This window comes from Acinonyx jubatus, chromosome D1, assembly GCF_027475565.1.
Source record: "Acinonyx jubatus isolate Ajub_Pintada_27869175 chromosome D1, VMU_Ajub_asm_v1.0, whole genome shotgun sequence".
Classification (NCBI taxonomy): Eukaryota; Metazoa; Chordata; class Mammalia; order Carnivora; family Felidae; genus Acinonyx; species Acinonyx jubatus.
The window spans coordinates 9,377,468-9,404,987 of record NC_069390.1 but is presented as its reverse complement, the minus strand read 5'-3'; the positions used below and the strand labels follow the sequence as shown (position 1 = coordinate 9,404,987).

Sequence of the window (27,520 nt, the reverse complement as noted above, 5' to 3'; positions counted from 1 at the left end):
TTTCGCCGCGCTGTAGCGCCCCATCGCTTCTCCGAAGTGGTGAGCCCTGGAGATCCGGAGCCGAGGGTCTGGGTCCGCGGGAGGCTCTGCTGGGGTGGCCGCCGGACTTGGATCAGAGAAGCACTTAGGAGACGCGGTGCAGTCGAGTGAGTGCGCGCGGGGCGGCCGGCGGGGCTGGGGGTGGTTGGCGAGTTTTTACCCTCCCGCCAACTCTGGACTGGGGGCGTGACACCCCCGGCCCTTTGCCCCGCGGCCTGGGAATGGACGGGTCACCTCTTCCAAGTGGTGACCTGCCTTGGTCCTGGGGCCTGAGATGACCCCTTACCCTCCACCTAGGTCACGAGGTTCCGAAAACGTAATCCCCCGCGCCCACCTCCCGGGTGCCTAGCATCCTGTTTTGTGCTAGGAAGCCCTTTGTTGACCTGGACGCGCAGGGAGCGCACACCAACCCGGAATTATGCCCGATGACATTTCTGTACAGTTAACCCACGCTCCACACTTCCCCCCCCCCCCCCCGAGCTGAGCAACGTTTTAAATTGACCATTTCCGGAGGCCAATGTTGCCCCTCATTTTGTTCCTCCCCAGGGACGTTCACCGTCAGCGGTTCAGTACCATCCGGCGGCCGTGGCCTTTCCTGCAGGCCTTACCTTACAGAGACTGAAATCGAGGAGGTGATATCGCTTGTGGTTAAGAGCACAGTTTAAATCCAGGCCCCGCCCCTGACATACTAGGTGACTTCGACTTAACTTCTCTTTGTCTCAGTTTCCTCATTTGCACATAGGTATCCTCGAGGTTGTAGTGAGAGTTAAATGGGATGATGCCCCACCTGAGTATGGAGACAGGCCTCCGTGGAACAGCTGTTTATGATCATGACCATTTCTCACTAAGGTGTGGTAGACGGTTAAGTCTCCGACTTCCTGCACCTCAAAAAACAGGCATTGCAAAGGAGGCCGGTGGAGCCTCTGGTCTGGTGTAGGGTATGAGGGAAGTATTTGGGGAGGAAAGTGAGCTCCCTTCTCCCTTGGTGGGATGTTGGGTGTTCCTGGTTTGTGCACACAGGTTCTTAGATTGGCCAGAGATTTTTTGCTGTTCGTTCTTTACAGGAGCCTCCTTGATATGCTGATCCCTCCTTTCTCAGTCACCTCTTTTCTAACTTACGGTGATCGTTTTTATTGTATTTGTTCATGTTTTATTTATTTTTGAGAGAGAGAGCTGCCCGTGCACATGAGCAGGGGAGGGGTGGGGGGAGACAGAGGATCTGAAGCAGGCTCGGCACTGACAGCACAGAGCCTGATGTGGGGCTCGAACTCACAAACCATGAAACCATGATCTGAGCCGAAGTGGGTCGCTCAACAGACTGACCCAGGTGGCCCAGTGACCCTTTTCAAATAGCCAAGCTGAGGTCTCTAAGGACAAACTTCCCCATGGAAGAAGCCCAAACACTTTTTTGCACTTTGCAAAAGAAGCTCTCATCAACTTTGCTGTTTTGAACAAATACTTAAAGGAAAGAAAGATAGCAGTTGTTGCTTGTTGTAGCTCTTTAGTGAACCTTTGTCTGGGTTTTGGCTTCCTTAAAACAATTTTCTCTTTCCTGGCCTCCCTCTGGGGTCCCACACTTTGCCAGGGCTGAGCTCTGGGACAGAGTGGCGGGGGTGGGGGGGGGCGGCGATGGCAGCGGAGAGGCCATGCCTGTGATTGGCTGGCTTCAGAGCTGTCCCTGTCCAAAGCTTCTGCCGCCCTGCCCAACTGGCCCTGCCCCAATTAGCTCTGTCCCTGGCATCTAACCTGTGTATGGCGTGCCCTAACGTGTATAGAATGAACTCTTTTGGTGTCCTTGTGTGTATGCCTGGGAGAAGTACCTGTAGGATGTTTATTTCTAGGTGTAGAGTTGACAGATGGAATTGATTTCATTTAACAAGTATTCCTCTCATGCCAGGCACTGTGCCAGGCTCTGGGCTTTCAGTTGCAAGCAAAACAGACCAGGGTTTGCCCTCAGGGAGCAAATGTTTAGTGGGCAGAGACAGGCTTTGTAAGCAAAGAGATACACAGTCCCCCAAGTGCTATGCCAGAATTGAAATTGACGGATGGGATGGTGAGTTGCTGAGATCCAGGTGCGGAGTAAGCTATGCAATTAGGAGACAGAAGCTTCCAGATACAGGGCAGACGTTGGCTTGAGGAACAAAGGCTAGTGTGCCCTGGAAATCAGGCCTCCAGAAGTCTTGTGAAGCTGCCACAGGACCTGGTATTAAGCTCTATAAGGTGGCAAGGGATCAGTGACTTAGCTCCTCCTTCCAGGAGCTTCCATCTTAGGTGAGAGGCTGAGCTCTGTCAGCCTGGTTCTTGATTTTCAGGGTGGTGGCCAGGGCATAAGATATGCAATCTGTTATTATGGCTGATGACACATATTCATTCCCCTGTGTGGATATTTACTGAGCCCCTGCTGTGACTGTAATGAATACTTCTTCCTCTGGGGGTGGGGTGGGGGCTTCAATGATGATTTTATAACAACAGCCTTAAGGAGGATGCATGAGTTGCTGGTTTGGGGTTTTTTTGTTTTTTATTTTATTTTTTTAATGTTTATTGTTTTTGAGAGAGACAGAGACAGAGAGCAAGCAGGGAAGGGGCAGAGAGAGAGGGAGACACAGAATCCGAAGCAGGCTCCAGGCTCTGAGCTGTCGGCACAGAGCCCGATGCGGGGCTCGAACTCACAGACCGTGAGATCATGACCTGAGCTGTAGTCGGCCTCCCGACCAACTGAGCCACCCAGGCGCCCCTGTGTTTTTGTTTTGTTTTTGTTTTTTTCAACGTTTACTTATTTTGGGGACAGAGAGAGACAGAGCATGAACGGGGGAGGGGCAGAGAGAGAGGGAGACACAGAATCGGAAACAAGCTCCAGGCTCTGAGCCATCAGCCCAGAGCCTGACGCGGGGCTCAAACTCACGGACCGCGAGATCGTGACCTGGCTGAAGTCGGACGCTTAACCGACTGCGCTACCCAGGCGCCCCGTGTTTTTGTTTTTTAAGAGGACATTGGTTTTGGGGCCCCTGGGTGGCTCTGTTGGTTAAGCGTCCAACTTTGGCTTGGGTCATGATCTCACTGTCTATGAGTATTGAGCCCGAGCGTCGTCAGGCTCTGTGCTGACAGCTCAGAGCCTTGGAGCCTGCTTCGGATTCTGTGTCTCCCTCTCTCTCCCTGCCTCTCCCTGGCTCACACTCTTGTCTCTCTCTCTCAAGAATACATAAACGTTAAAAAAAAAAAAGAAAAAAGAAAAAAAGGAGGATGTTGGGTTTGTAGATTTTGTATTCTCTTAAAAATAAGACATTGCTTATCTACTTCCCTCTGCTCTCTCATCCATTTCTAAGACCTTTCAGCTCAAGGGAGAGGGTTGTGGGGACTCTTAGAGGAGACGAGCGTGTCTCTAGACCCCTGCTTTCTTACCAACTCCTTTGGAATGCAGAACCCTGTGTTCACTGGCCTCTTGAAGGAGCAGTTGGAACCCATGTTCTTTGGCCTGATGCCAGGGGTCAGCTTGTGTGTAGCTCAGGGTGGCTGTGTCTGGCCTTTGCCCACCCCCCACAGGTAGTAAGAGGAGAACCCACAGGCCTGTGTTTGGGCAGGTAGAGAGGGGTCCTGTGCCGGCTGCAGTTTCTCCCTGATCCAGGAGAGCAGGTGGCCATGTCTTGTCATTTTAAGCCCCCGAAAAGGCCACTTGTAAGGACTATTGCTACCAGAATTGGCTGGGAAGTGTGGACTTCTGGGGGCAGCGTGCTGTGGGTGGGCGACGAGCATTTTCTTTTTTGCAAAACTGACTGCCGGTGGGTTGGCGTTTGGAATTCTGCATCTCTGGGTGGAGGGGAGGGGCTGTGGGCAGGAAGGGGCTCTGATTCAGGTACTGGGTGGTTGTGGTCGTCGGCGATGGGCGCTGCGGCCCGGCAGGCCCTTCCCCTGCGCCAGGTTCCAGCCCCCAGCCCTGAGCCCTTGTGCCTCTTGTCTGCTTTCACCAGACAGAGCCACCATGGGGTCCACAGCCCCGGGGCCCATTCACCTGCTGGAGCTGTGTGACCAGAAGCTCATGGAGTTTATCTGCAACGTGGACAATAAGGACTTGGTGTGGCTCGAAGAGATTGAGGAGGAGGCCCAACGCATGTTCACCAGGTAAAGGCAGGGCCGAGCTGGCAGGGGGCGCGGTGGGGACACAGCAGCCTGCTTCCCCACCTGACTTGCAAGACAGACAGGCTGCCGGGCTTTCCCCCAGAGTGCCTGGTGCTGGGGGCCGCCCTCACGTGATGGGAAAGGGAAGGAGAGGTGCTGGGCTGGCCCTCGGGGTGGCGCTGCAGACCCTTGCCTGGTAGCCTTGCTCCCCTCTGCGTCTCCGGGAGGATGCCCTGCAGGCCTGGCACGGGGCTTCCACGTGGCCTAGGAGACCTTGGTGCTGGTCATCCGAGCTTGACTTGTCACTGCCAGGAAAGGGCTGGGGCCAGGCTGGGTTGGGGAAGTGGGCTGGCGGTTCCCGGGCAGCCATGAACATCACTCGCCTCGTACCAAACAGTGAATTCAGCAAGGAGCCCGAGCTGATGCCCAAAACACCTTCTCAGAAGAACCGACGGAAGAAGAGACGGGTTTCTTACATTCAGGATGAGAACAGAGACCCCATCCGGAAAAGGTGGGAGGAGGGCCAACGAGGCCTGTTGGGTCTGGAGGCTTGGAGCCCGTCAGGAGACTTAGATCCGCAGGGGTTAACTGGGAGCAGAGGCCGGCGGGAGTAGTAGTGGGTACCCTGTGGGCCGTGCTGAGGGGTGAAATGCCCCAAGGAAACAAAGTGTGACCCAGGACCGTGGAGTCCAGAGTGTGTGTGTGTGTGTGTGCTGTGTGTGTGTGCATGTTCACGTATGTGTGCTTGGGCCTTGGAGTTGGGAAGGATTTTTCAGAGGTGGGAGAAGAAAGAGAATCCATCCTTCCGCGTGGGTCAAAGCAGCCAGAGGTATGGACCAGGGGCTCTGCCTGTTGCTGCACTTGATAACGTCCATGGAAATGGCCGTGGGCTGCGGTGTACTGGGGGAAAGAGGCTGGGTCTTGGGGTCAGGTGGTCCAGGGTACGCATTCTAGCTCTGCCCCTGCACAGCTGGGTGTCCTCGGGTTCATTATCTACCTCTAAGCCTTAGTTTCCTCATCTCTAAGGTGAGAAGGATGGTCCCTGCCTCTCAGGGCCACCTTGTGGAGTAGAGCCTCCAATGAGATGCTTGGCACAGTGTGACCTCAATCAGCGGGAAGTTTGTAATGACTTTAGTCTTCCCAGCAGTTCTGTGAGGTCTGGTAATATCCCAGTTTATAGGCGAGGAGGCTCAGGCTAAGAGAGGAGCGGCCACGGGTCTCGGCTGGTCTTCTGCCTCCAAGCCCTCCGGTTCCTACTCCATGTAAGCTAGTGGCTCCTGGGGAGACTGGTGCCCCCTGCTCGATTTTCGGGGGGGGTACCCCTTGCCCCGTTGGGTTGTCTCAGCCTCTGCTCTGCTGCCTCCAGCAGGTTGTCCCGCAGAAGGACCCGGAGCAGCCAGCTGAGCTCCCGGCACCTCCGCAGCAAGGACAAGGTGGAGAAGCTGGCCACGGTGGTCGGGGAGAACGGCTCCGTCCTGCGGCGGGTGACCCGGGCTGCGGCCGCGGCGGCGGCGGCGGCAGCCACCGTAGCATTGGCTGCTCCTTCGCCCATCCCCGAGTCTCCCACAGTGCTGGCCAAAGAGCCTGAAAATAGCCTGGCCCAGGGCCCGCTGGTGCCTGTGGTGGAGATCGGCGTCAGCGAGCGCCAGAGTGCCGAGCTGCACCTGGGCCGGCTCAAGTCTGCCCGGGCTCCTTCCCCGACTCCGTCCCTTGTAGCCACGGCTCCCGCCTCCCACAGCATCTTGATATCCGGTGAGGAATCAACACCCCAGAAGCCGGAGGCTGGGAGACTGGCGTCTGTCACCGTGAGCTCTCTGATGGCTACACCCCAGGACCCCAAGGGCCGAGGGGGCGGAGCCAGCCGGTCCGCCTCCAAGCTCAGGATCGCGCAGGCCTCCCCGGGCCCGCAGGATTTGGCGGGCTCTCCGGCCTCGCCGTGGCAGGAGCGGGTGCTGGCTCCCATCCTGCCCGATAACTGCTCCACGCCCACGGGCGCCCACATAGACCCGCAATCCGTGCGGCGCAGCCTGATTGCCCCGTCCTCCCCGGGCCGCCAGGTCTCGCTGGCCCAGAAGTACTCCCTGGTGGCCAAACAGGAGAAGCCAGTCCGCAGGTCGAGCAGAAGGATTGGCAAGAAAGCCACTGAAGAGCCAGCTGCCTCCGCCCGTATCATCTGTGAGTCTGGGGGCCCAACAGGAGGTAGGGGTGTGGTGAGTGGTCCTTGGTGCCTGGCTTAGCTGGAGTGGCTCTGGGGAACCATCTAGCAAGGAGCTGTCCCTAGAACTTTTTGCGATGGGGTAAATGTGCCATATCTCTGCTGCCCCATCTCAAAACCACCGCTAGCTGCGTGTGGCTGTTGAGCCCCCAAATGTGGCTCGCGTGATGGAGGAACTGAATTTTTTAGAGTTATTACATTTTATTGAGTTTAGATTTAAACTAGTGGCTATCGTGTTGGACAGCGCAAATCTGGAAAACAAATTAGGAAACCGAGGTCTAGGGAGATTGGCCACAGTGTGGTTAATGGCCGTGCTGAGGCTCAAACCGAGGCCTTTGACCCAGGGCCAGCGTGTCTGGCTTTCTTCCTGCAGAGGCTCACAGACATTGGCCGCGTTTGTGGCCTCCTGATAGCAAACTGCTGTGCTGGGGATATTGCGGGGAAGAGATGTAGATTGTCATGGCAGCAGGCTCCTTTAGGGACAGAGAACTGGATTTAGTGCCAGCTCAGCAATTCACCTGCCCTGTGACCTTGAGCAGGTTACAGAAAATTCTTTGTGTGGGCCTCAGCTGTTACGTGAGCCATTTTTGTCATCCTCTGGTCCCAGCTCAGGGGACCGTGGTTGCGGTGGGAGCAGGTGCGATGAGCCACGGAGGAGGATAGGCAGCTCTAAGAGTCAGGGCTGGCTGTGTGGAGGAGGTGGGGTCTGAGCCGGGAGGCTTTCGAAGAAGGATGGCTGGGCTTTCGGCAGGTGGAAAAATTGTGGGGAAAGGTATCCCTGGCCGAGGGAACAGCTTGTGCGAAGACCCAGAGGAATGAAATGGCAAGAGATAGGGTCTCTTGGGCTCATGTGCCGTACAAGGGGCTTGGGCTTGACCCCATTGATGCAGAGGATGTGGCCCCTTGATGGTCATTGAAAGGTCCCTGGCACTGTGGGGAAAATGGCCAAAAGGAAGGGAGAGAAGGAGGCAGGGAGACCAGGGAGGAGGCTGTCTCCAGGGTCCAGCCAGAGGACAGTGAGGCAGTGGGGCTGTTGGAGAAGAAGGTCCAGGTTTTAAGTTAGTGGGTATTAGAACAGTAGGCAACATCTGCCTGGCACTTCCAAGATTTATAAAACACTAGGTTCTCATTTGGCCCTTGCGAAACACTGTTAGCCTGTTAGCATTTCCCCACTTGACACAGGAGGAAGCTGAAGCTTACAGTGGCCACTGAATTTGTGACATTGGGAAACCGGGGCTTGAGCCCCACGATTCATCCTTTCCGCGGTGGCCGGCTGCTTGCCGAGGACGCCTTGTGGGGAACCCTGGAGTGGGGCTTGGTCCAGTGGGTAAGGACACCTCCCCTCGCCAGATTTCATCCCCACCTGGGAAGGGCTTGCTCTGGGTCATGGGGCTTGAGGACATGCAGTCCGGGCATCTGGCACACGGGCCATTTTTGGATGCTCATCATGGCTGAGATATTTCTGACTTGCCTTGGTGGTTACCTCAGGCCTGAATCTGATCCTTGGAGAGTGTGACGGAGCAGGTCAGCCTGGAGCTCCGGAAGGAGGGCGGGGAAGAGACTCTAGACAAGTCTGTCTCACTCCCAGGCCAGGGCTCATCCACCTTGAGGTGGAAGGAAGAGGGAAACTGCGGGGGCGGGGGGGTGGGGGGGACGGTAAAACATGGTGATTAAGCCCTGGAGTCACACACAGCCTCCGTGACCTTGGGCACACCTTTCTCTGGACCTTGTTTTTCCCATCTGTTAAATGGTGATAACACCTGCCTTGAATATGGGTAGAGAGCCCATCTTAATGCTTGGATGTGGCACAGGCTCAGTCATTCGTAAAAGGTACAACCCAAGAAGCCTGTGTTCCCGAAGCTCAGTCTGGTTGTGGCCAGGCTGCCCCTGAACTGAATTGAGCCGCAGGGTGTTTAACCGTGGGGGAGAGAGGCTTCCCGGAGGCCTTCCTGACGCCCAGGTTCCGAGGGCTTGGCTGGCCGGGCAAACTCGGAAGCGGGGGTCTTAGTTTGGGTTCCCCCAGAAGCAGCCTCGATGTCAGGATTTGAGTGCAACTTGTTCATTTTGGAGGAGCAGGAAATGCCTGCAGCGGGGTTGTGGGGAAGCGAGACCTGGAAGGCCTGGCGCTGCGGGGGAACCTCCGGAAGTCGGTGTGGAGCACTGTGGCGAGGGGCTGCTGGGAAGGGGCGCTGATGCCCCCGCACTCCCTGCCTGGCGCATGTTGGCCGGTGGGAGCCACTGGGCAGAGAAATGGTGCCGCGGTGGGAGGACAGGTGGGCCCGGAAGCGGCTAGACGGAAGCCGCTTCAGGGTTTTTGGAGGGTCCTGCTGTTCAGGAGGGGCTCCTCTTTGGGGTTCCCCGGCCACCTCTGCATTGGGGAGCAGCCCATCCGGCCCTCTGCCAGGCCTCACGCCATCTCCCTTGCCCCCATCCTGGGCCCGAGGCCCGAATGGCACGCAGATGGCACTTGACATTCCAGTGGAATAGTTGTGTGGTCACATGGGCCTCTCTTCATCCCTCTGCTCCCTCAGCGGCCAGCACGAAGCTGGGGTGGGCCGTGAGGGGAGCCTTTCTGGCTATTGGCCCCCCGCCAGTGGGAGCAGGCACCTCCCTTGATTGTAGGCCTGGACCCAAACTGCCCCCTCCCGCCGGCTCAGGCCTGGCTTCCCCCCACCCCCGGAAGCAGGGTCCTGCTGCTGTTCCCTCGGGGCCTCGTGGTTTGCTGCTCCAGCCCCTTGTTCATCTTCCCTCCTTCCCTTAGACCCTTGGGCCCCAGCCGGCCTCGCCCCAGCTGCCTCTCAGACTCACCTCGCAAACCGCCCCCCCCCCCCACCTGCCTCATGGCCTTCTGCCTAGACCAGCAGCTCTCAACCTTCTGTCTCAGCACCTGCTCCCAGTCTTAAAAATTATTGAAGACCCCAAAGAGCTCTTGATTGTGAGGGTTCTAGACACTGATAGTTCACTGTATTAGAAATTAAAACGGAGGGGCGCCCGGGCGGCTCAGTTTGTTAAGCATCCGTCACTCGATCTCGGCTCAGGTCTCGATCTCAAGGTCGTGAGTTCAAGCCTTGTGTTGGGCTCTGCCCTGAGCGAAGAGCCTACTTTAAAAAAATATTTAAAACAATTTTTTTAAGGTGTTTTTAATTTATTTTTGAGAGACAGAGAGTGAGCGGGGGAGGCTCAGAGAGAGAGGGAGACACAGAATCCTAAGCAGGCTCCAGGCTCTGAGCCGTCAGCACAGAGCCAGACAGGGGTTCAAACTCACAAACCATGAGATCATGACCTAAGCCGATGTTGGAGGCTTAACCAACTGAGCCACCCAGACGCCCCTAAAAAAATACTAATAAAAAATTTCAGTATTATCTAATTTTATTTTCTCTAGTAATATTATTTTGATATTAAAGATTAAGAGTATTGGGGCGCCTGGGTGGCTCAGTCGGTTAAGCGTCCGACTTCAGCTCAGGTCATGAGCTCGCAGTTCATGGGTTCGAGCCCCACATCGGGCTCTGTGCTGACAGCTCGGAGCCTGGAGCCTGCTTCGGATTCTGTGTCTCCCTCTCTCTCTACCCTTCCCTGCTCGCACTGTCTGTCTGTCTGTCTCTCTCTCTCAAAAATAAATAAACATTCAAAAAAAAAGGTTAAAAGTATTATTTAATACTCCGATATAAAAAAAACAACACACCTATTATCTATCAACGTTAGGTTTTTTAAAAACTTTTAACGTTTATTATTTATTTTTGAGCGATAGAGACAGAGCACAAGCAGGGGAGGGGCAGAGCGAGAGGGAGACCCAGAATCCGAAGCAGGCTCCAGGCTCCGAGCTGTCGGCGCAGAGCCCGACGCGGGGCTCGAACCCACGGGCCGCGAGATCATGACCTGAGCCGAAGTTGGACGCTTAGCCGACAGAGCCACCCAGGCGTCCCTAGTTTTTTTGTTTTGTTTTGTTTTGTTTTGTTTTGATTATGACAAAAATACTTCTTTTCCAAAACAAAACTGTAGTGAGGAGGCTGCTTACTCTTCCACGTCTCGCAGATGTTTTTAACGTGTGGGTTGAAGGAAGACAGCAGATTCTGCACTCCCCGTGTTGCGTTGTGTTGTTTCGGCTAAAAAATATGAAGAAAACTTGGCCTCACTCAGATACGCAGTTGGAAAAGAAAGGAGTACTGTAAACGTCTTTTTGGATAATTGTGCATATTCGTGTTTTGTTTTGTTTTTTTCCCAGATAATTCGTGCATACTCAACACCACCAGTGGTAGCTTCTTAAAGGCTCATTGCAGGGTGGAATCAGAAACTGTCATTGGTCCCACCTCGGACCGTCTTGCACTTTTTTTTAGTTTTTCCATGTTTACTTATTTATTTCTGGAAGAGAGAGAGAGAAAGCAGGGGGAGGGGCAGAAAGAGGGGGAGAGAAAGATTCCCAAGCAGGCTCCGTGCTGTTAGTGCAGAGCCCGATGTGAGGCTTAAACTCACGAACTGTGAGATCACGACCTGAGTGGAAATCAAGAGGCGGAGGCTTAACCTACTGAGCCACCCAGGCACCCCTCTTGCACTTTGAGTGCAACTTTTCTCCACATGCAGTTTTGTAGCATCATGCCTTGGTCGTTTGGAAAATGCTGTCTCACTGAGTTATGCACATCTGCCTAATGTCGACACCCTTCATCATCTATTTTTTTAAAAGGAGCACATTTGTTTTCCCATCTCATCAGAAAAGTCTGTAGGTATTGGGAAGCTACGAAGCTTCTGGCCGTGTATACATAGTTTTCGAAATTCTATTTTGGGGCGGGAAATCATTTTTTAATTATTGATAGCAGATATTCATGGTTCTTTTTTGAAATGTTTATTTTTGAGAGAGAAAGTGAGCGTGAGAGGGACAGAGAGAGAGAGGAAGACAGAAGGTCTGAAGTGGGCTCCACGCTGTCAGCAGAGAGCCCAATGCGGGACTCAAACCCCCAAACCGTGAGATCATGACCTGAGCTGAAGCCGGATGCTTAACTGACTGAGCTCCCCAGGCCCCCCTTATTCGTTGTTTTTAGGTTACCGCTAACTTTGTTCATTTTTAAAGAAAATGTCTACCAAATATCCAAGATTGAATAACTATGGTTTGTCGGTTGCCTTTTCAATTAACAATTGTTCCATGAAAAAAACGGCTAGTTGAGCTGGGGATTCAAACATGAGCGCTTTCCAGAGACAGGAGTATATAGCAGAGGGCGCTGCACGTACTTTCCACTCTACCACACAGAGGGTACTTAAGTTTAGATTTAATAAAATTCATACTTTTTACTCTTTCATCCAGGACATTCTTAAGTGAATTTGGACTTTTCTGTGCCGAGCGTGGGGTCCAGTCTGGTTTCACAACCTGTTTGGTGCTCAGACTCTCACCCTAGCACTGCTTCATTGCTTTTGCGCTCTCAGGGCAAAGCATAGCACAGAGGGGGAAATTACGTTTTCGTGTTGGGGTGGAAATGGTTAAGACCTCATCCATCCCCTGATTGGGCACTTGACTCTCAGGAGTCCGAAAATAGCCTTTGGGAACAATTGGCCTGGATGTCCTTCTCTCTCTCTCAACTCTTCCCCCTTTGTCTGTGACCGTCTTTTCCTTCACGTCCCAGCCTCTAGACCAGTTCGGCTCCCCGTAGCTTTCAAAATCTGCTCTTTTCTGTCATCACACATACCACGTGTCTTTTACAGGATCATTGGATGGTTATGTGGGCTACATAGTGGCTCTGTTGGTCTTTCTCACTGTTGGGTCCCCAGGGCCTCAGGGCCTGGTACATAGCAGGCCCTCAAAGAATAATTGTTGAATGAATAAGCTGCTTTGCGTTGGACCCCATGCTGGATGTTGGGGACCTGGAGGCAGACATGGTTTCTCTTCCCAAGGTATTCCCGGCCCGGTGAAGGAGCCAAGGTGTGCTCTCAGATGGGCCCAGGTTGCCAGCTAGGGAATAGGAGACATAAAGCCAGCAGCTCTATCGAGGATGCTAGGAGCAGAGGGAATTTGCTGAGGCAGGCAGGGTCTCTGTACCCGGTGAAGGGAAGGGTGGTCTCTGGGGAGGAGAGGTCTGGCTGTAGATGAAGAGTGGCCAAGCTCCAACCAGCACATGGCTCCCGGCACCACTAGCAGTGACACCTGGCCAGTTTCTGAGGCATCATTCATTCCTTTGTTTTCCCCTCAGGTCACAGTTACCTGGAGAGGCTCCTGAATATTGAGGTGCCCCAGAAAGTTGGGTGAGTTCAGTTCCAGGGTCTGGGGAACCTTTCCGGGGCTGGGCAGGGCACATGGATTCCTGTCTAGGTGAGTCCCAGGAGTGGAAGCATTTCCCGTGCCCCAGCGTTCCCTCCTTGTGGGGACTGCCTGGTCCTGCGGCCACCCCTCCCCCCATTCTAACCAGGCAGCAAACGACACAGGTATCAGCTCTGGCCTGGCCTTGACTCTTCCAAGCCTTACCCTAGGGCGTGGGCTCCATGGGAGTCCAATCCAGAGGCCTGCTGCGAACTTGAGGAGCCACGTGCCTATTGTGGTGGAAAGGGGGCGGCAGGGCGGCCGCGCGTGCTCCCTGCTCCCCGCTCCCCAATCACACCCCAGCACTGCTTTTCCTTGAGGCCACATCTTGCCATCACTAAAACTAGGGTTCTCCTGCCCCTGCTTTGGGGCAGAGGGTCAGAGCTTGAGGTGGGGAGACAGGGAAACCGGGTAGGCACACTGGCTTTGCTGGCCCTCCTGCGAATGGAGAGCAGGCCTCACAAGGGACAAGAGACAGTGACCCATGGGGGCGCGAGGGATCGGGGTGGAGCCGGCAAACGGCTGACATGCCGAACCAAGCCCTGATGGGGTGAATGCCACCGAATTCAGAAGCTGACCTCCCTTGTCTGCCCAGGCCGCAGACGCTCCAGGGAGCCCCTGGCTCTGGCTGCTGTCCTCTTGTCCCGGGTGGCGCTGTGGGTTTGTGACCCAGACCAGGGCGTCTGACGGGTGGGGAGGTGCTCCTGTGAGGAGGACTCAGGCTGGCTGGGCGGGTCCCACATATCTCTTGCTCTCCTTTCAGCCCTGAGCAGAAGCGGCCCAGCGAGGAGGCCGAGCCTGCACAGGCGGCTGAGCCAGAGGTAAGGCGAGCAGGCCAGGGAGGGGAGGGCTCAAGGCCTGAGGCCCAGGTGCAGACCCCAAAGCCTCGGTTCCTCCCCTCCCCCGCTTCCCCCAGGGCCCCAAGCAAGACAGGAGTACCCTGTGGCCCCGCAGTGCCACCAAGATCGCCATTAGCACACCTGGCTCGCAGCCTGTGGCTGGTGGCCAGGAGACGCCCTCCAAAGGGCGGCAAGGTGAGTCTTCCTGCCGTGTGCAGATACCCAGGGTCGTGCTGGCCTTGGTGGCCTTGACCTGACTTTCTTTTGGGGGAGAGGGGGGCCCCTTTCCTGGGCTCTCCAGCCAGAGGTAAGCGAGACCCGGGGGGGGGGGGGGGGCGCGTGGATCTTTGGGTCTGCAGGTTTCATTGCCCACCTTTTGGTTGGAGCTGTCGCCGAGTGCCACGTGAGTGGCCGAGGCCGGTTGGTGTGTGAAGTCGGGTGAGGTGAGGGTGGGGCGCTTGAACTGGGGTAGTGACTGAATGCGCCAGGTCGCAGACTTGGACCCCTCCCCGGGGGGGGCAGGGGGAGGAGGTCTGTGCTGGGGTGTGAACACCTGGCCTCGTGTGATGTCTCTGCCGCTGGCTCTCTTCTCACCTTCGTGGGTCCCCGGTGTGAAGAGAGCAGGAGAGCTACGGGCTCTGGCACTCCCAGGCCGCCAGGGGTGGCCTAGCGTCTGGCTCACGTCTCCTCAGTGGGAAGAGCACTGTGGCCGTGAGGTCTTGGTCCACAGCTTCCCCAGCTTTAGGACGGAGTCAGCGACAAGGGCCACTCCAGCGCCGTAGCCCACGGGCGAGCTGCAAGGTCCCTGCAAGGTTAAACGGCTAGGGGTGAACTGGTGCTTCCCCCGAGCAGTGAAGCAAAACCGACTGACCCCATGCCCCATGTGTGGACCCTGTACAGGAAGCCCTCCCCTCCTCCTGTCATGGCAGCCTCAGCTGATGGGCCTGGAGGGGTGGGACTTTGAAGCCTGTTGAGAGGTCTGTTAGAGTCTACGGTTTTCCGGGCTTCTGCTCCTGAAAGGTACCCCCTAGCTGTCAGTGTTAGAGGTGGGGCCACCTCAGGGGGATTGTCCTCCTGTTCTCATCCCAGAGGCCAGGCATGGGGGTGAGGGGTCCACGGGCTGGGGATCGTATGCTGGGCTCTGGACTTCCCCAGATTTCTCAAGGCCGGTCGGTGCTAAGGCTGATGGCCTCTGCCGCTGGCCACCCTGGGAGCTGCCAGGAAGAGAGCCTTGCCCCCGCCACGGCTGCCGCTGGAGGACACTTTCCCCCGACCCCTCCGAGCTGTTCCTGCGGCCTCACCAAAATTGCTCTCTCCACAGAGCCCAAGACGGACCAAGCAGATGGCCCCAAGGAGCCACCCCAGAGTGTCAGGTTTGCATCTGGGTAGGGGTGTATAGGCGACTCTTCTGAGGGGCCCAGAGGGGGATGAACCTCAGGTCCTTGTTCGGTGGTGGGGTGGGGCGGTGGGAATGGGGTCAGGGGCGGGGCCTAGTGCTGGAGGTGGCTCGCCGCTATGAGACAAAGCGGGCCTGGGAGTGGGTGACCAGATCCCAGGCCCCACCCTCTGCATCCTCCTGGCCGAGTGACCTAGGACCGGTCACTTGGTCAGGAAGGCCCCACCTCTGCAGCGCCTCTCAGTCTGGTGCCCTGTGAGCTGGGCCCAGTTCTGTTCGCAGGGTGACCTTTTATGGTCACCATAAAATGCGGCCAGGGCCCTGGGGAGGGTACCGGGGTCGGCCCCGTGACGCTGCTTCCACCCTGCTGTGGCAGGAGGAAGCGCAGCTACAAGCAGGCTGTGAGTGAGCTGGACGAGGAGCCGCAGCTGGAGGACGAGGAGCTGCAGCCCCCCAGGAGCAAGACCCCTTCCCCACCCTGCCCGGCCAGCAAGGTGAGTGGGCCTCTGCCCCCCCCACCACCCTTGGGGCCCCCGCCATGCCCAGGAGTCCTCACCCTGCACCCTTACCTCCTCCACAGGTGGTGCGGCCCCTCCGGACCTTCCTGCACACCGTGCAGAGGAACCAGATGCTCATGACTCCGACCTCGGCCCCCCGCAGCAGTGTCATGAAATCCTTCATTAAGCGCAACACTCCCCTGCGTGTGGACCCTAAGGTGAGGGAGCCCGGACCCCTGGCCGTGCTTTGCTAGAGCCGGGCAGCATGGCTGAGGGCTCCGGTCTGTCCCCTAGGCCGCTGGGAGTGGTGTGGATCTGGGCCAAGGCAGCTGGGACCTGGGACCGGTCAAGGGCCAGCTCCAGCCTCTACGGCCTTGGGCCGCCTCAACGTTTGAGGACTGTTCTGGCTCCTTGGGCTCTGCAGTGCAGCTCAGAGGCTCGGCCGGCTCAGCATGGCTCCTGGGTCTTGAGCCCTGAGCTGGTAGTAGAAATGGTGTGGCCGGCCATGGCCGTGACCATCCATCCCCACACCCCCCACACCCCCCACACCCCCTCTGGAGGCTTGAGTAGTTAAGGCGAGGGACACCCGTGGACGCTGTGCTCGCTGAGGATGAGGGCTGGTGAGATGGGAGGGGGTGGGGGGCTGCCGATGAGAGGGCACAGGCCCCACGCAGACTCTGGCGTAGCCAAGAGGGTGGCCTGCTTTCCGGACGTCCCCAAGCCTGGCATTAACTCCTGGCTTTTTCCTTGTCTCCTCTCCTCCACAGTGCAGCTTCGTTGTAAGTAAAGCCTTCTCCTGTCCTTGTAGCCTAGCTCCCCCTAGCACTTACCTGCCGTAGCCCTGTTCCTGCAAACCCACCCGCACCTGTAGAAGCACTAACACCAAAGGTGGAGCGGGAGTGGTAAAGGGGGTGGCTGCCTGGAGGCGCGCAGCCATTCTGGCTGCCCTCCCTCTGCAGGGCCGGTCCTCTCTGCCCTTGTCTCTGCCCCCAGGAGGCCAAGTCTCGATCTCAGAGCCTCAGAGCCTCCCTGAAGCAAGAGGAGGCAGAGGGGGTGCGGCCTGCTGCTGTTTACCGGGGCCACAGCTTGGATTTCCCCACAGCACCTCCCTCCCCGGCCCCGGGTTTCCCCTCAGGGTCTGGGGCTGCGAAGAGAACAGACAGGTGGTCTCTGGTCCCCAGAGCCACTGAGGTTTATTGGGTCACAGACCTGAGCTACTGCCTTGAGGCGCAGAGCAGCGGGGGGCGGGGGGAGACCATGGTTGTAGGCTGGGTCCTGTGGGATAGCGGTAGAACCACCACCGGCAGCCTCTGGAGAGAAGGCCACAGAAGCTGTTCTCTTCTCAGATACCTCAGAGCTGAGCCAGGCCACGGGCCCTGAGGAGGGAGCCCCACACGGCTGGGATCTGCTCAGCCTGCAGTCTTGGCTCCCTGGGGTCTCCCAGGTTACAAGGCCGCAGCCCCTGCGTTCCTCTGTTCCCACTGGCGCTTTGAAGGGCCTCCTATTAGGAGGGCTTCTGCCCCTAGCCGAGGGCCTGGGGCTTGGCGGGTCAAGGGGCTTCTCAGCCGCTAGACAGGTAGGCCTTGAACTTGCCTGTGCTGCAAGGAGGCTGGTCCCCTCTGTGTGAACGAGGCACTGGCATGCCTTCCAATATGCGAGCAAGCAGGCTGTGTGGCCTTACACACCTACTTGTGTGCTAGGCCCCTGCTAGGCACCTGGGCCCACAGCAGTGAACTGGACTCCGACTTGCTCTTCCCACAGAGAACTCCCATGTCGCACACAGACTGATGGGAGCCTGGCCGGCTTTATGGGGATGACCAAGAGGTCCAGGGAGCTGCCTTTTCCTGCTTTGGGGAACCCAGATCCCTGCACAGGGCATCTGGTGGCAGTGGGACAGTTCTTAGTTAGGAGACAGGGGCCTAAGTAGATCGCAGGGACCTTGAGACCTTGGACTAGTTTCCTAACTTTTGGCTGAGTTTCCTTGGCTACAAAATGAGATCAGAGGTCCGTTCATAGAAACGAGTGAACCAGAGTCGTGTCCGTCAAGCACCTAGCACAGGACTCAGTAGGAGGTGGTTTTTAGTGATTGGTAGAGAGACTGCTCGATCGAGGCCCCTGGAGGCCGAAGGGACTAAATAAGCTTTTGGTTTTCTCATCCACCGCCTTGGCCTTGATGGTGGCCTCTGGGGAGCAGCGTCAACCCAGCCCACCTTGGAGGGTTGGGGCAGAGGGTGAACTTGGATTCTATGACATGAACAAATCTTGCTTCTACAAAATTTCCAATGCGCAGGATCATTTCTCTGACCTGTGCTGGGAAATTTTAGCACCCAAACGTCGGGGGTAAAACACATTTTGCTGAGCCCAATTGGAAGCAGGAGTCTGGTGGGCACTTGGGGCAGAAAGAGAAGGCAAAGTGCTTTCCCCACCGCAGAGCAGTGGGTGGAAGTCGGCCCCCTGCTGGTTGGGTGACCAGTCAAGTTATACCTTCTGCCAAACTTGGAGCGTTTTCAGCCATTATTTCTAAGAAATTCTGTTTCATTGTTGCATTCTTTCCCCTCTATCATGGGTGACGATGACACCCACGCCGGTGGTGGATCATTCTGTGTCGTCACAGTCCTTTGGGCTCTGTTCATTTCTCTTCCATAGCTTTTTCTCTCTGTTGGGATCAGATACACTTTATTGATCGATCTGTACGTTTACTGACATCTGTCTGTCTTTTCCATTCTGCCCTTGGACCCATGCACTGAATTTCTTATTTCCGTTATTCTTATTCTTATTCTGAGTTCTGAAATTTCCATTTTGCTTTTTTCTAGATCTTCTTGCTGAGATTTTCTGTCTTTTTGTTTTTCTCTCCAGCTCCTGCCACCCAGTAACCTTTATTGCCAGAACAGCTCCCAGGACCCCACGGCGCTGGGAGGGGGCGCTAAGTCTTTATTGGGAAGGACGCCCGCCCGTCTTCCCTCACTACCGACGGTAGACGCACTCAGTGTCAGGGTAGGGTGGCAAGTTCAGCTGGTACTTCTTTTCCAGAGCAGGAGGCACAAAACGGCCTCCCAGGTAGTGATAGCGACCGCTGAAGTGGCTTGCAGTGAGATTTTCTGTTTCGCCAATTGTCTGAAGAATGTATTACTGTTGAAGTATTTCTATAATAGTGGCTTTGATGTCTTTGTCAGATACGTCTAACAATCTGTCACCTTGATGTTGGTGGCTGCTGATCGTCTTCACGTGGGAGTTGAGATTTTCCTAGTTCTTTGTGTGCTGAGCGGTTTTGGATTATATCCTGGCCATTTTGCATATTGCGTTATGAGGCCGCATGTTGTCAGAGAGAGAATGTTGGTATCTTGCCCTAACAGCGACCCACCTGGTTTGGTTCAGGCTGCAGGTCCCACCCCTCCTTCTGTGGGACATGGTTCCAGTGTCCCGATTTCAAAGCCTTTGTGGTACTCTTGGATCTGCCCTGGGTGTGCTGGTCAGTGGTCAGGATGGGATCTGGCAGGTGGTCTGTGAGTTTCATTCTCAGAGTTTTTGGTATAATAGTTAGATGGTCAGATCCATGCATCTGCAGCTTGGGGCTGAGCCTGGGAGTTCACAAACAACCACAGGGTGTCATTTTCTCCACGCATCTAGTACATTTCACTTCTCCGGGGGCTCCCGCTCTCCGTCCTCCAGCCAGGAAGCTGGGGCTTCTGTCACCCTGCTCTACCGCGTGTTTCCACGACCGCCTCTGGGGTCACCTGGTAGAGAGACAGAAAAAAGCAACAGCATTCATCACCTTTGGGGATCACAGCTCCGTAGTGTGGAGAGGAAGCTCCCCCTCCCCCAGAGTTTTGCCTCTGCAAGTTCTTGTAACTGTTGCTGTCCCATTGCCACAGGGTTGTTTGTGGCCTGGGGCACGAGAGGAAGAAGAAAAGAACAAACAAAAATTGGGGTTTTTGCATACTCTGAGCAGGAGACTCCCCCTTCCCACTCCTTAAGTGAGATTTAAAGGGCCTTTCCCAGAGTTCTGTCTGTCTGTACCCCTCAGATCCCTTTGGGGTTTCAGACTTCATTGAGTTTAGGCTAGCGGGGAAAACAATGGTAAATTTCTGCTGGCCCAGTGATGCTTCGCAGCCTGGTCTTCCCCTCCGCCTGCTCACATTGGCCTCACACAGCTGTTCCATGTAGTCCAGTTTTATGGCCACCTCCAGTGGCAGAAGCAGGTGTGTCTTCCTCGCAACCAGAGGAGCCCTTCTCTCCATCTTTAGGGTTGTATTCCCTTGGGGCCAGACTTCTAGGTGGGAAATCTGCAGTCAAGGTCAGAGGCCAAGGAGAAATGGACAGTCACTAGTGCAGGGAGAGGGACAGAGCAGAGCACAGAGATGGGTGCTCTGGGTGGCAGAGCACAGAGATGAGAGTCTGATGGGAGCCAGGTGAGGGTGATGGGGGGGGGGGGGCCCTGGCCCAGGTCCCAGCCCCCACCTCATGCCCTGGCCATCAGGGCGAAAGTACCAGTCTTGTCCTTAGCCAAGAAAAGCTTGGAGCCCCCGCCTGTGCCCTCTGGCTGCCGTGCCCGTGGGGCTTTCTGGGCATGCAGAGGGGTAGGGTTCCAGCACTGATCTGCTGAACAACCAACTAGTACTTTTAAGAAGCTGTTGTTAGAATCGTTAGGTGCCTGTATCACAGGAAGTTTGGAAAATGAAGGAAAATATACCATCCTTTTGTTTTTAATGTTTGTTTATTTTTGAGAGAGATAGACCATGAGCGGGGGAGGGACAGACAGAGAGGGAAACACAGAATCCAAAGCAAGCTCCAGGCTCTGAGCTGTCAGCACAGAGCCTGATACGGGGCTCGAACTCATAGACTGCGAGGTCAGGACCTGAGCCAAAGTGGGAGGCTTACCCGGCTGAGCCACCCAGGCACCCTGAGAAAATATACCATCCTTAACATATCTCACCAGCCTATAGTAATCTATGTTAGCATTTGGCCATATTTTTTTTCCATATATTGGGAAACATAAAAGTGTGTGTACACGAAGTATAAAAGTTACAACGCATAGAAATAATAAAATAACGCTTATGTACCCAGCACCCCTTTATAGATGTTAACCACAACTTTTACAGCTGTCTGTCCCTCTATGATGTCAATCTTCCTTCTCTTCTCAAGTACACTTTAATATAGTTATAATCAGAGCATCTGTCCAATTTCGAACCCTGATTTTTGTGCCGCTGCGACTTGGCAGGGCTCAGTCAAGGGTGCTTGGGAGGCTGCCCACCAGAATGACCGAAGCCCCAGGCCACCGTCTGGTTGGGAAGGAAGGCATGTTTTGGGGGTGACTCTGCCTCTGTAACAGGCTGGCTGGGGCCTGTGGGCCTCGCTCACCCCCCGCCCCGCCCGCCTCAGGAGAAGGAGCGGCAGCGCCTGGAGAACCTGCGGAGGAAGGAGGAGGCGGAGCAGCTCCGCAGGCAGAAGGTGGAGGAGGACAAGCGGCGGCGGCTGGAGGAGGTGAAGCTGTAAGTGGTCCAGCTCCTGGCCCCGCCCCCCGGGCCCTGGCCCCGCCCCCCCGGGTACGACCGCCCTGTGTCCGCAGGAAGCGGGAGGAGCGCCTCCGCAAGGTGCTGCAGGCCCGGGAGCGGGTGGAGCAGATGAAGGAGGAGAAGAAGAAGCAGATCGAGCAGAAGTTTGCTCAGATCGACGAGAAGACCGAGAAGGTGCGCGCCTCAGGCTGGTGGGCTGCACCCTGGCGGGCCCCAAGCAGGTCCCACTCGGTGGCTGTGGTTTCTGGGTGTCCCCCCCCTTGCCCTCTCCCCCCTCCTCCCCGGGCTGTGGGGAACAGGCCCGGTTCGCAGGGGCAGGGGGTGCAGTACCGGGCCCCGCGCTGCAGGGCTGAGTGAGGAGGGTGCTCTAATGGGCACATGTGGATGGGCCCTGTAGGTTAAGGAGGAGCGGCTGGCGGAAGAGAAAGCCAAGAAGAAGGCAGCAGCCAAGAAGATGGAGGAGGTGGAGGCGCGCCGCAAGCAGGAGGAAGAGGCGCGGAGGCTCAGGCGGCTACAACAGGTTCATGGGCAGAGGGGCTCGCATATCAAGGACGCAGAAGGCCCCCGAGGGTCGCCAGACCCGCCCCACTTTGTTGGGTTGGTTGTGGCGGCTCTTGTTGCTTTAAGTCCTGAGGAGTTTCCACAAATACCCTGGGGACGTGGATGGCGCCAGTAACCTGCCTCCTGCAGGTGGCAGTTCAAGGGTCAAGTGGATGGACTCCAGAGCCAGACCTTCAGTCTCAGCTCTGCCACTTCCCAGCCGGGTGACCCTGGGCGGGTTCCTTGACCTTTCTGGGCTTTGATTCCCTCGGGGAACCTTAGCGTCTACCTGACAGGGTCGGCGTGAGGGTTGAATGTTTTGCCTGTAAGAGTAGGGACCTGCCTCTCCCTGGGAGTTGTCTGTCTCAGGACGATAGGGAACACAGATGTGTCATTAGGGGATTATAATACTAATAACCAAAATTTACTTAGTGTTTTCTGTGTGCCAGACACCGTTCTATGTCCTGTGTACGAACTCGGTAACTTCGTGAGGTGGAGTCGTTACTGTTGTTCCTGTTTTATCAATGAGGAAACTGAGGCCAGGGAGCTGAAGCCACTTGCCCGGTGTCACACCGGCTGGTGAAGTCTGGCTCCAGTCTCTACCCTTGACTACTGGCTTTGCAGCTGCGTATAAAGCGGTTTTCTTTCACGGGGCGCCCAGGTGGTTCAGTGGGTTGGGCGTCCGGCTCTTGATTCCGGCTCAGGTCATGATCTCACGGTTTCATGGGTTTGAGCCCCGCGTCGGGCTCTATGCTGACAGTGCAGAGCCTGCTTGGGATTCTTTCTGTCCCCATGTCTGTCCACCCCCCTCCCCTGCCCGTGCTGACTCCGTCTCTCTCAAAATAAATAAATGAGCTTAAAAAAAAAAAAGGTGATTTTCACAAGATGCCTTTTCATGGCGATTCTTGGGGAGCCTGGCTCGGGGAGGGGGGGGGGGCGGGCGTCGCTTCTGGGAGGGAGCAGGCCCTGTGGCCTCTCTTCCCTCCTTCCCAGACCTCCTCCCTGGCTTCACCAGCCCAGGGCTGGCCTCAAGGGCCCTGACCTGGCGCTCCGTTCACAGGATGAGGAAGAGCGGCGGCACCAGGAGCTGCTGCAGAAGAAGAGGGAGGAGGAGCAGGAGCGGCTGCGCAGGGCGGCCGAGGCCAAGAGGCTGGCAGAGCAGCGGGAGCACGAGCGGCAGCTGGCGGAGCAGCGGGAGCACGAGCGGCAGCTGGCAGAGCAGCGGGAGCACGAGCGGCAGCTGGCGGAGCAGCATGAGCACGAACGCAGGAGGGAGCAGGAGCGGCTCCAGGCCGAGAGGTGAGGGGCCCGCTGCCCAGCTGGCCGAGGCGGCACCCTGTCGTCACACACCCGCCTTCCTGTGAGCACGTGGAAGGGGCACACGTAGCCGTTGCCAGGAGGCAGCTCCCTCCTCCACTTGGGGGTTCGCAAAAGGACAGGCCCTTTTCTTTTTGGGCTCTGGGCCAGGAGGCGGCTCCCTGGGCTGACGGGCTCTTGCTTGGTCCTCAGGGAGCTGCAGGAGAGGGAGAAGGCCCTGCGGCTGGAGAGGGAGCTGGAGGAGAAGAAGAAGAAGGTAAAGGGGAGCGGGCCTGGGGCTCCTGTGGGGTCTGCGCCGAGCTCCGGGCCAGCCTGGTGGCTCCCGGTCCGGGAGCAGCCTTGCCTGCCCAGCCGTGTGGGGTTGGGGGGGGGGGGGGTGTGAGGGGCTCACACATGCACCATCTCTAATATCCGGCCGCCCCTGGGGCCCCAGGAAGAGCAGCAACGCCTGGCCGAGGAGCGGCTGCTGGAGGAGCAGCAGAGGAAAGCCAGGGAGGCCGCGGCGGCCAGCAAAGGCCTGAATGTGACCGTGGACGTGCAGGTGAGGCCGGCAGCCAAGTGGAGAGGGCCCCTCCAGCTCTGGTTATTCGCTCCCCGCTGGTTGGAGCCACAGATACAGATGAGGACCATGCGAAAGGAAGGATACGGTTGGCCCAAGTGGTTTTACCCTTTTCGATAGGTGTATTTCCTTGCTGTAAAAGTAGAATTTGTTGTTAAAAAAAAAGAAGAAGAAGAAGAAACTAAACTTTTTTAAAGAGTGTAAAGAAAAGGAAAGGCACCCTTAGAGGAAAACTCTAATCTGGTGTAGATCTTTCTGTATGTTTACCCATATAAACCTACACACACGCACGTACACACACATGCCCAGTTTTAAATGGGCACTGTCTACACGTACTGTCTTAGTCTGTTCAGGCTGCTGTCACACATTGCTACAGACTGGCTGGCTTAAACAGCAGTTCTGGAGGCCAGAAGTCCAAGGTCAAGGCAGCAGCAGACTCGGTGTTTGGTGACAGTCTTCTCCCTGTGTCCCCTGTGGTAGAGGGGGAGAGGGGGCTCTCTGGGGTCTTTGTTCTAAGGGCACTAATCTCACTCATGGGGCCTCCAGCCTTGTGACCTAATCACCTCCCCAAGGCTTCACCTCCCAATACCATCACATTGCGGGGTCGGATTTAACAGAAGAATTTGGGGGGTGGGGGGTACCCACACAACATTTAGTCTATAACATATGCCATTTGGCATTTTGATTTTTTTTCTCCCTATTTTCCCTTTCATTTAGTGAGTTGTAGACCTCTCTGTTCCAGCACTTGTAAATCTCATATTTGATGGCTGTGCAGTTGATGGCAATTACTTACACCAGAATTTCTTTAACAAGCCCTTACTGGTGAACATTTAGGCTCCTGCCAGCTTAACGCTTGTTAACAAAACGTATGCGGGAGAGTTTTCAGGGCAACGTAGTTTATGACGTTGAGACCTTGGAAGGGAGCCGAACGTTCATCGCTAATGGATGGTTAAAATACGAATCATGGTGTGCCCAGGGGAGTACCCTGGAGCTGTTTGAAGGAGAAACACTGACCTGGAGGAATGTTTGCAACATACTTTAACTTGAAAAAGGAAGATACAGGGGCGCCTGGGTGGCTAGTCAGTTAAGCGTCCTACTTCGGATTGGGTCATAGTCTCACGGTTTGTGAGATCATGCTCTGAGTTGGGCTCTGTGCTGACAGCTCAGAGCCTGGAGCCTCCTTGGGATTGTGTGTCTTCTTCTCTCTCTGCCCCCAGCTTGTGCTCTCTTTCTCTCTGTCTCTCTCTTTTAAAAGTAAATAAACATTTAAGAGAAAAGAGGGGCACTTCGGTGGCTCAGTCACTTAAGCGACTTTGGCATGGGTTATGATCTCACGGTTTGTGAGTTCGAGCCCCACGTCAGGCTCTGTGCTGACAGCTCGGGAGTGTGGGGACAGGAGCTGACAGCCATGTTTATCTTCTCCAGTCTCCAGCTTGTACCTCCTATCAGATGACTCCACAGGGGCACAGGCCGCCCCCCAAGATCAACCCGGATAACTACGGGATGGATCTGAATAGCGATGATTCCACCGATGACGAGGCCCATCCCCGGAAGCCCATCCCCACCTGGGCCAGAGGTAAGCGGGTGGGGGGGGGGGGGGGGCGGGGCTCGGAATTCCCCGGGAGACCTGGCTCCTCACTTGCAACATCTGGGACCCTGGAGGTGGTGGGTCGGCAGCTGTGGGTATCAGGAGGCTGTTGTCGTCATGGGCTGGCAGCTTGTATTGGGCCTTGGGATGCACCCAGGGAAGGGTGGGCCCTCTGTGGCCAGTGGGTTGAACTGGGGACCAGAACTACGGTATTGGGTGCCTCTGTTCTCAACAAAAGTGTTAAATTGTGGCTGGCTGCCGACAAGCATGGGGCTGGGTGTTCCAGCTCAGACTCTATGCACCCCCTTGGAGCCTCACCCAGTGGGCCAGATGAGAGTTGGACCCAAGTAAGCAGCTTGGAGTAGGAATACCATCAAGAGTAGTCACCGGTTTTAGGCAGTGCGCCGAGAGCTGGAGCTGGGGGTTCCGGCAGCTGGGGAGGTCAGGAAAGCCCTGAGGCAGGGCCACTTGAGCAGGATTTGACCCCAGTTTACAAGCCCCAGCATTTAAACGGGAGCGTGAGTGTGTGTGAGCAGGCCACCACAGACCTGGTGACAAGGGAGCGGGGCCAGGACGTATACGGTGGGCACTTCATAGAGTTTACAGAGCTGGGGGTCAGCTTGGTGCCCACTCACTCCCCAGACAGAAGGGCCCAGAGGCCCACTGGGGGGCAGCACTCTGCAGAAGACAGCTTACTTTGGTGTCACCTCAGTTGAACTCCACGCTAGGCAGAATCTTAGTCCCCTTAACTATTGACATCAGGGCATTTGGGAGGTAGCAGCAGGCAGGGGTCAGCGTGGCCGGAGCCACCTAGTGGTGATTGACCGTCACCAGCTTCAGTAAACTCCCTGAGTTCTCATCTGTGAAATGGGGGTGTTACTAGGACCCAGCTGAGACGGGTTATTTAGGATGAAGAGAGTTTAGGATGAAGAGAGTTGGTGCTCGTTCGTAAGGCCTGGTGCAGGGCAGTGCTGGGCACCTGTCCTACGTCCTGACCTCCAGGGTCCTCCTGAGGCCTTGTTGCCAGGGCTGTGTGCCTCGGCCCAGGGATCCCCTCAGCCTGCACCCTGTGCCGTGGGACCCGGGGGCCGGTGAGAGACGTAGCCAACCCCAGCAGTCAAGGATGGCAGCGTATGAAGTTTCGGAGCTGGACGGTCTCCAGACCCCAGCTCCCCCAGTCACGAGCTACGTGCCTTTGGGCAAGTCCCCCCCGCCCCGCCCCGCCTTCTGAAACGGGGAGAATAAAGGAGCTGCCTCCCTCGTGGTTGTGGGGTTGTGGTTGCCTGGCCCAGGTGAGCACTTGAGGACCTGTGTTCAGGCTAAGCTGCTGGAACATGGCAGTAGGAACAGGCAATAAGAGCATTTTCACGAGGGCGCCTGGGTGGCTCAGCTGGTTAAGCGCCCGACTTGGGCTCAGGTCATAATCTCACGGTTCGTGAGTTTCAGCCCCGTATCAGGCTTGCTGCTGTCCGCGCTGAGCCTGCTTTGGATCCTCTATCCTGTCTCTCTCTGCCCTTCCCCTGCGCGTGTTTTCTCTCTCTCTCTCTCTCTCTCAAAAATAAACAAACATCAAAAAAAAAAAAAAAAGCTTTTCAAGGAAAAGGGGAGAGGAAGAGGGCTCTGAGAGAGCAGCTGATGTGGCTGCGGTGGGGAAGGAGACAAGGTGTCAGGGGATGGGGAGGCTCCTGAGGAGCCCCAAGGCAGTGACTTGACCCTCCGTGTCCCCTGCAGGCACTCAGCTAAGCCAGGCCATCATCCACCAGTACCACCACCCCCCAAACCTGCTCGAGCTCTTTGGAACCATCCTCCCGCTGGACTTGGAGGACATCTTCAAGAAGAGCAAGCCTCGCTACCACAAGCGCACCAGCTCTGCCGTCTGGAACTCGCCGCCCCTGCTGGGCCCCAGGGTCCCCAGCAGCCTGGCCTATGGCCTGAAGAAGTACTGAGGCCCCCAGGCGTTCCCAGCAGTCTCCACCCCTGCGTGTGTCTGTGTGTCCGCCTCTCTGTTGGTCTGGTGCCATCCTGCCTGGTGTTCCGTCTCCAGGGGTTTGGCTGTGTGTATATAAACGTCCTCTGTGCACCGGGGGTTGCAAGTCGCACAGGCCTGTTTGGAAGCTGCACTTGGCGGGTGGTTGGGGAGAACGAGCCCAGCCCCACCTGGCCTGCAGACAGCGCTCTGTAAATAGACTGTTAGAATTCAGCTGAATTTTAGCCTCTAGTGTTTGAGAGCCAGATTAATAAAGTCTGTTCCTTTAAGCCTGCTGTGGGTATTGTAGAGGTGGGGGCCTTGGCAGGATGCCCCTGGCCCCCGGCCCCGCAGCCGTGTGTCTCAGGCCACCGATGGGCCGGGGACCAAGGCGCTATTCCTCTTCCTGGAGTATGCTTCCGGCTGACGCAGTGGGTGATTGTGATGCCGTCTTTGGGCCACGCTGAGAAACACTTGAGTTACTCGCGCGATGGGGCAAGCGAAGATATTTCTGACGCTCGGGGGAGCTCCCTGTTTGTAAAAGGGAGCTTGCCCAATGGGAAAGACGTGGGGTCGAGGTCAGGAGGACTGGGCTCTTGACACAGCTCTGCCACCTAAGACAGTCCCTCGGCCCTGCAGGCTCCACGCTTGCCGCATG

General features: G+C 56.4%; 1 protein-coding gene across 9 annotated transcripts; it reads left to right on the top strand.

Moving 5' to 3' along the window:
• INCENP (inner centromere protein) lies at nt 1-27,152 on the top strand. Of its 9 annotated transcripts, none has more exons than XM_053203054.1 (19): nt 1-146; nt 4,009-4,155; nt 4,550-4,663; nt 5,519-6,351; nt 12,541-12,592; nt 13,411-13,468; nt 13,564-13,681; nt 14,808-14,859; nt 15,259-15,376; nt 15,463-15,597; nt 18,236-18,373; nt 20,759-20,868; nt 20,946-21,066; nt 21,290-21,412; nt 22,493-22,731; nt 22,942-23,005; nt 23,183-23,290; nt 24,734-24,884; nt 26,628-27,152. In XM_053203054.1, exons 2-19 carry the CDS (start codon nt 4,016-4,018, stop codon nt 26,840-26,842), a joined length of 2,889 nt encoding a protein of 962 aa, XP_053059029.1. In that variant the 5' UTR covers nt 1-146; nt 4,009-4,015; the 3' UTR covers nt 26,843-27,152. The 9 variants fall into 9 exon arrangements, with proteins under 9 accessions (XP_053059029.1, XP_053059028.1, XP_053059027.1 ...); XM_053203053.1 differs by having other exon boundaries at nt 7-146; nt 4,005-4,155; XM_053203052.1 differs by lacking the exon at nt 1-146 and having other exon boundaries at nt 22,493-22,605; nt 22,696-22,731.
• The last annotated feature ends 368 nt before the right edge of the window (nt 27,153-27,520 follow it).

Bases quoted from the DNA above. Each gene is read 5' to 3' on its own strand.
- INCENP (XM_053203054.1), top strand. From the start codon at position 4,016: ATGGGGTCCACAGCCCCGGGGCCCATTCACCTGCTGGAGCTGTGTGAC. The intron at 4,156-4,549 runs GTAAAGGCAGGG...CGTACCAAACAG, and splicing joins GCCCAACGCATGTTCACCAG to TGAATTCAGCAAGGAGCCCG. The intron at 15,377-15,462 runs GTGAGTGGGCCT...CCTCCTCCACAG, and splicing joins CACCCTGCCCGGCCAGCAAG to GTGGTGCGGCCCCTCCGGAC.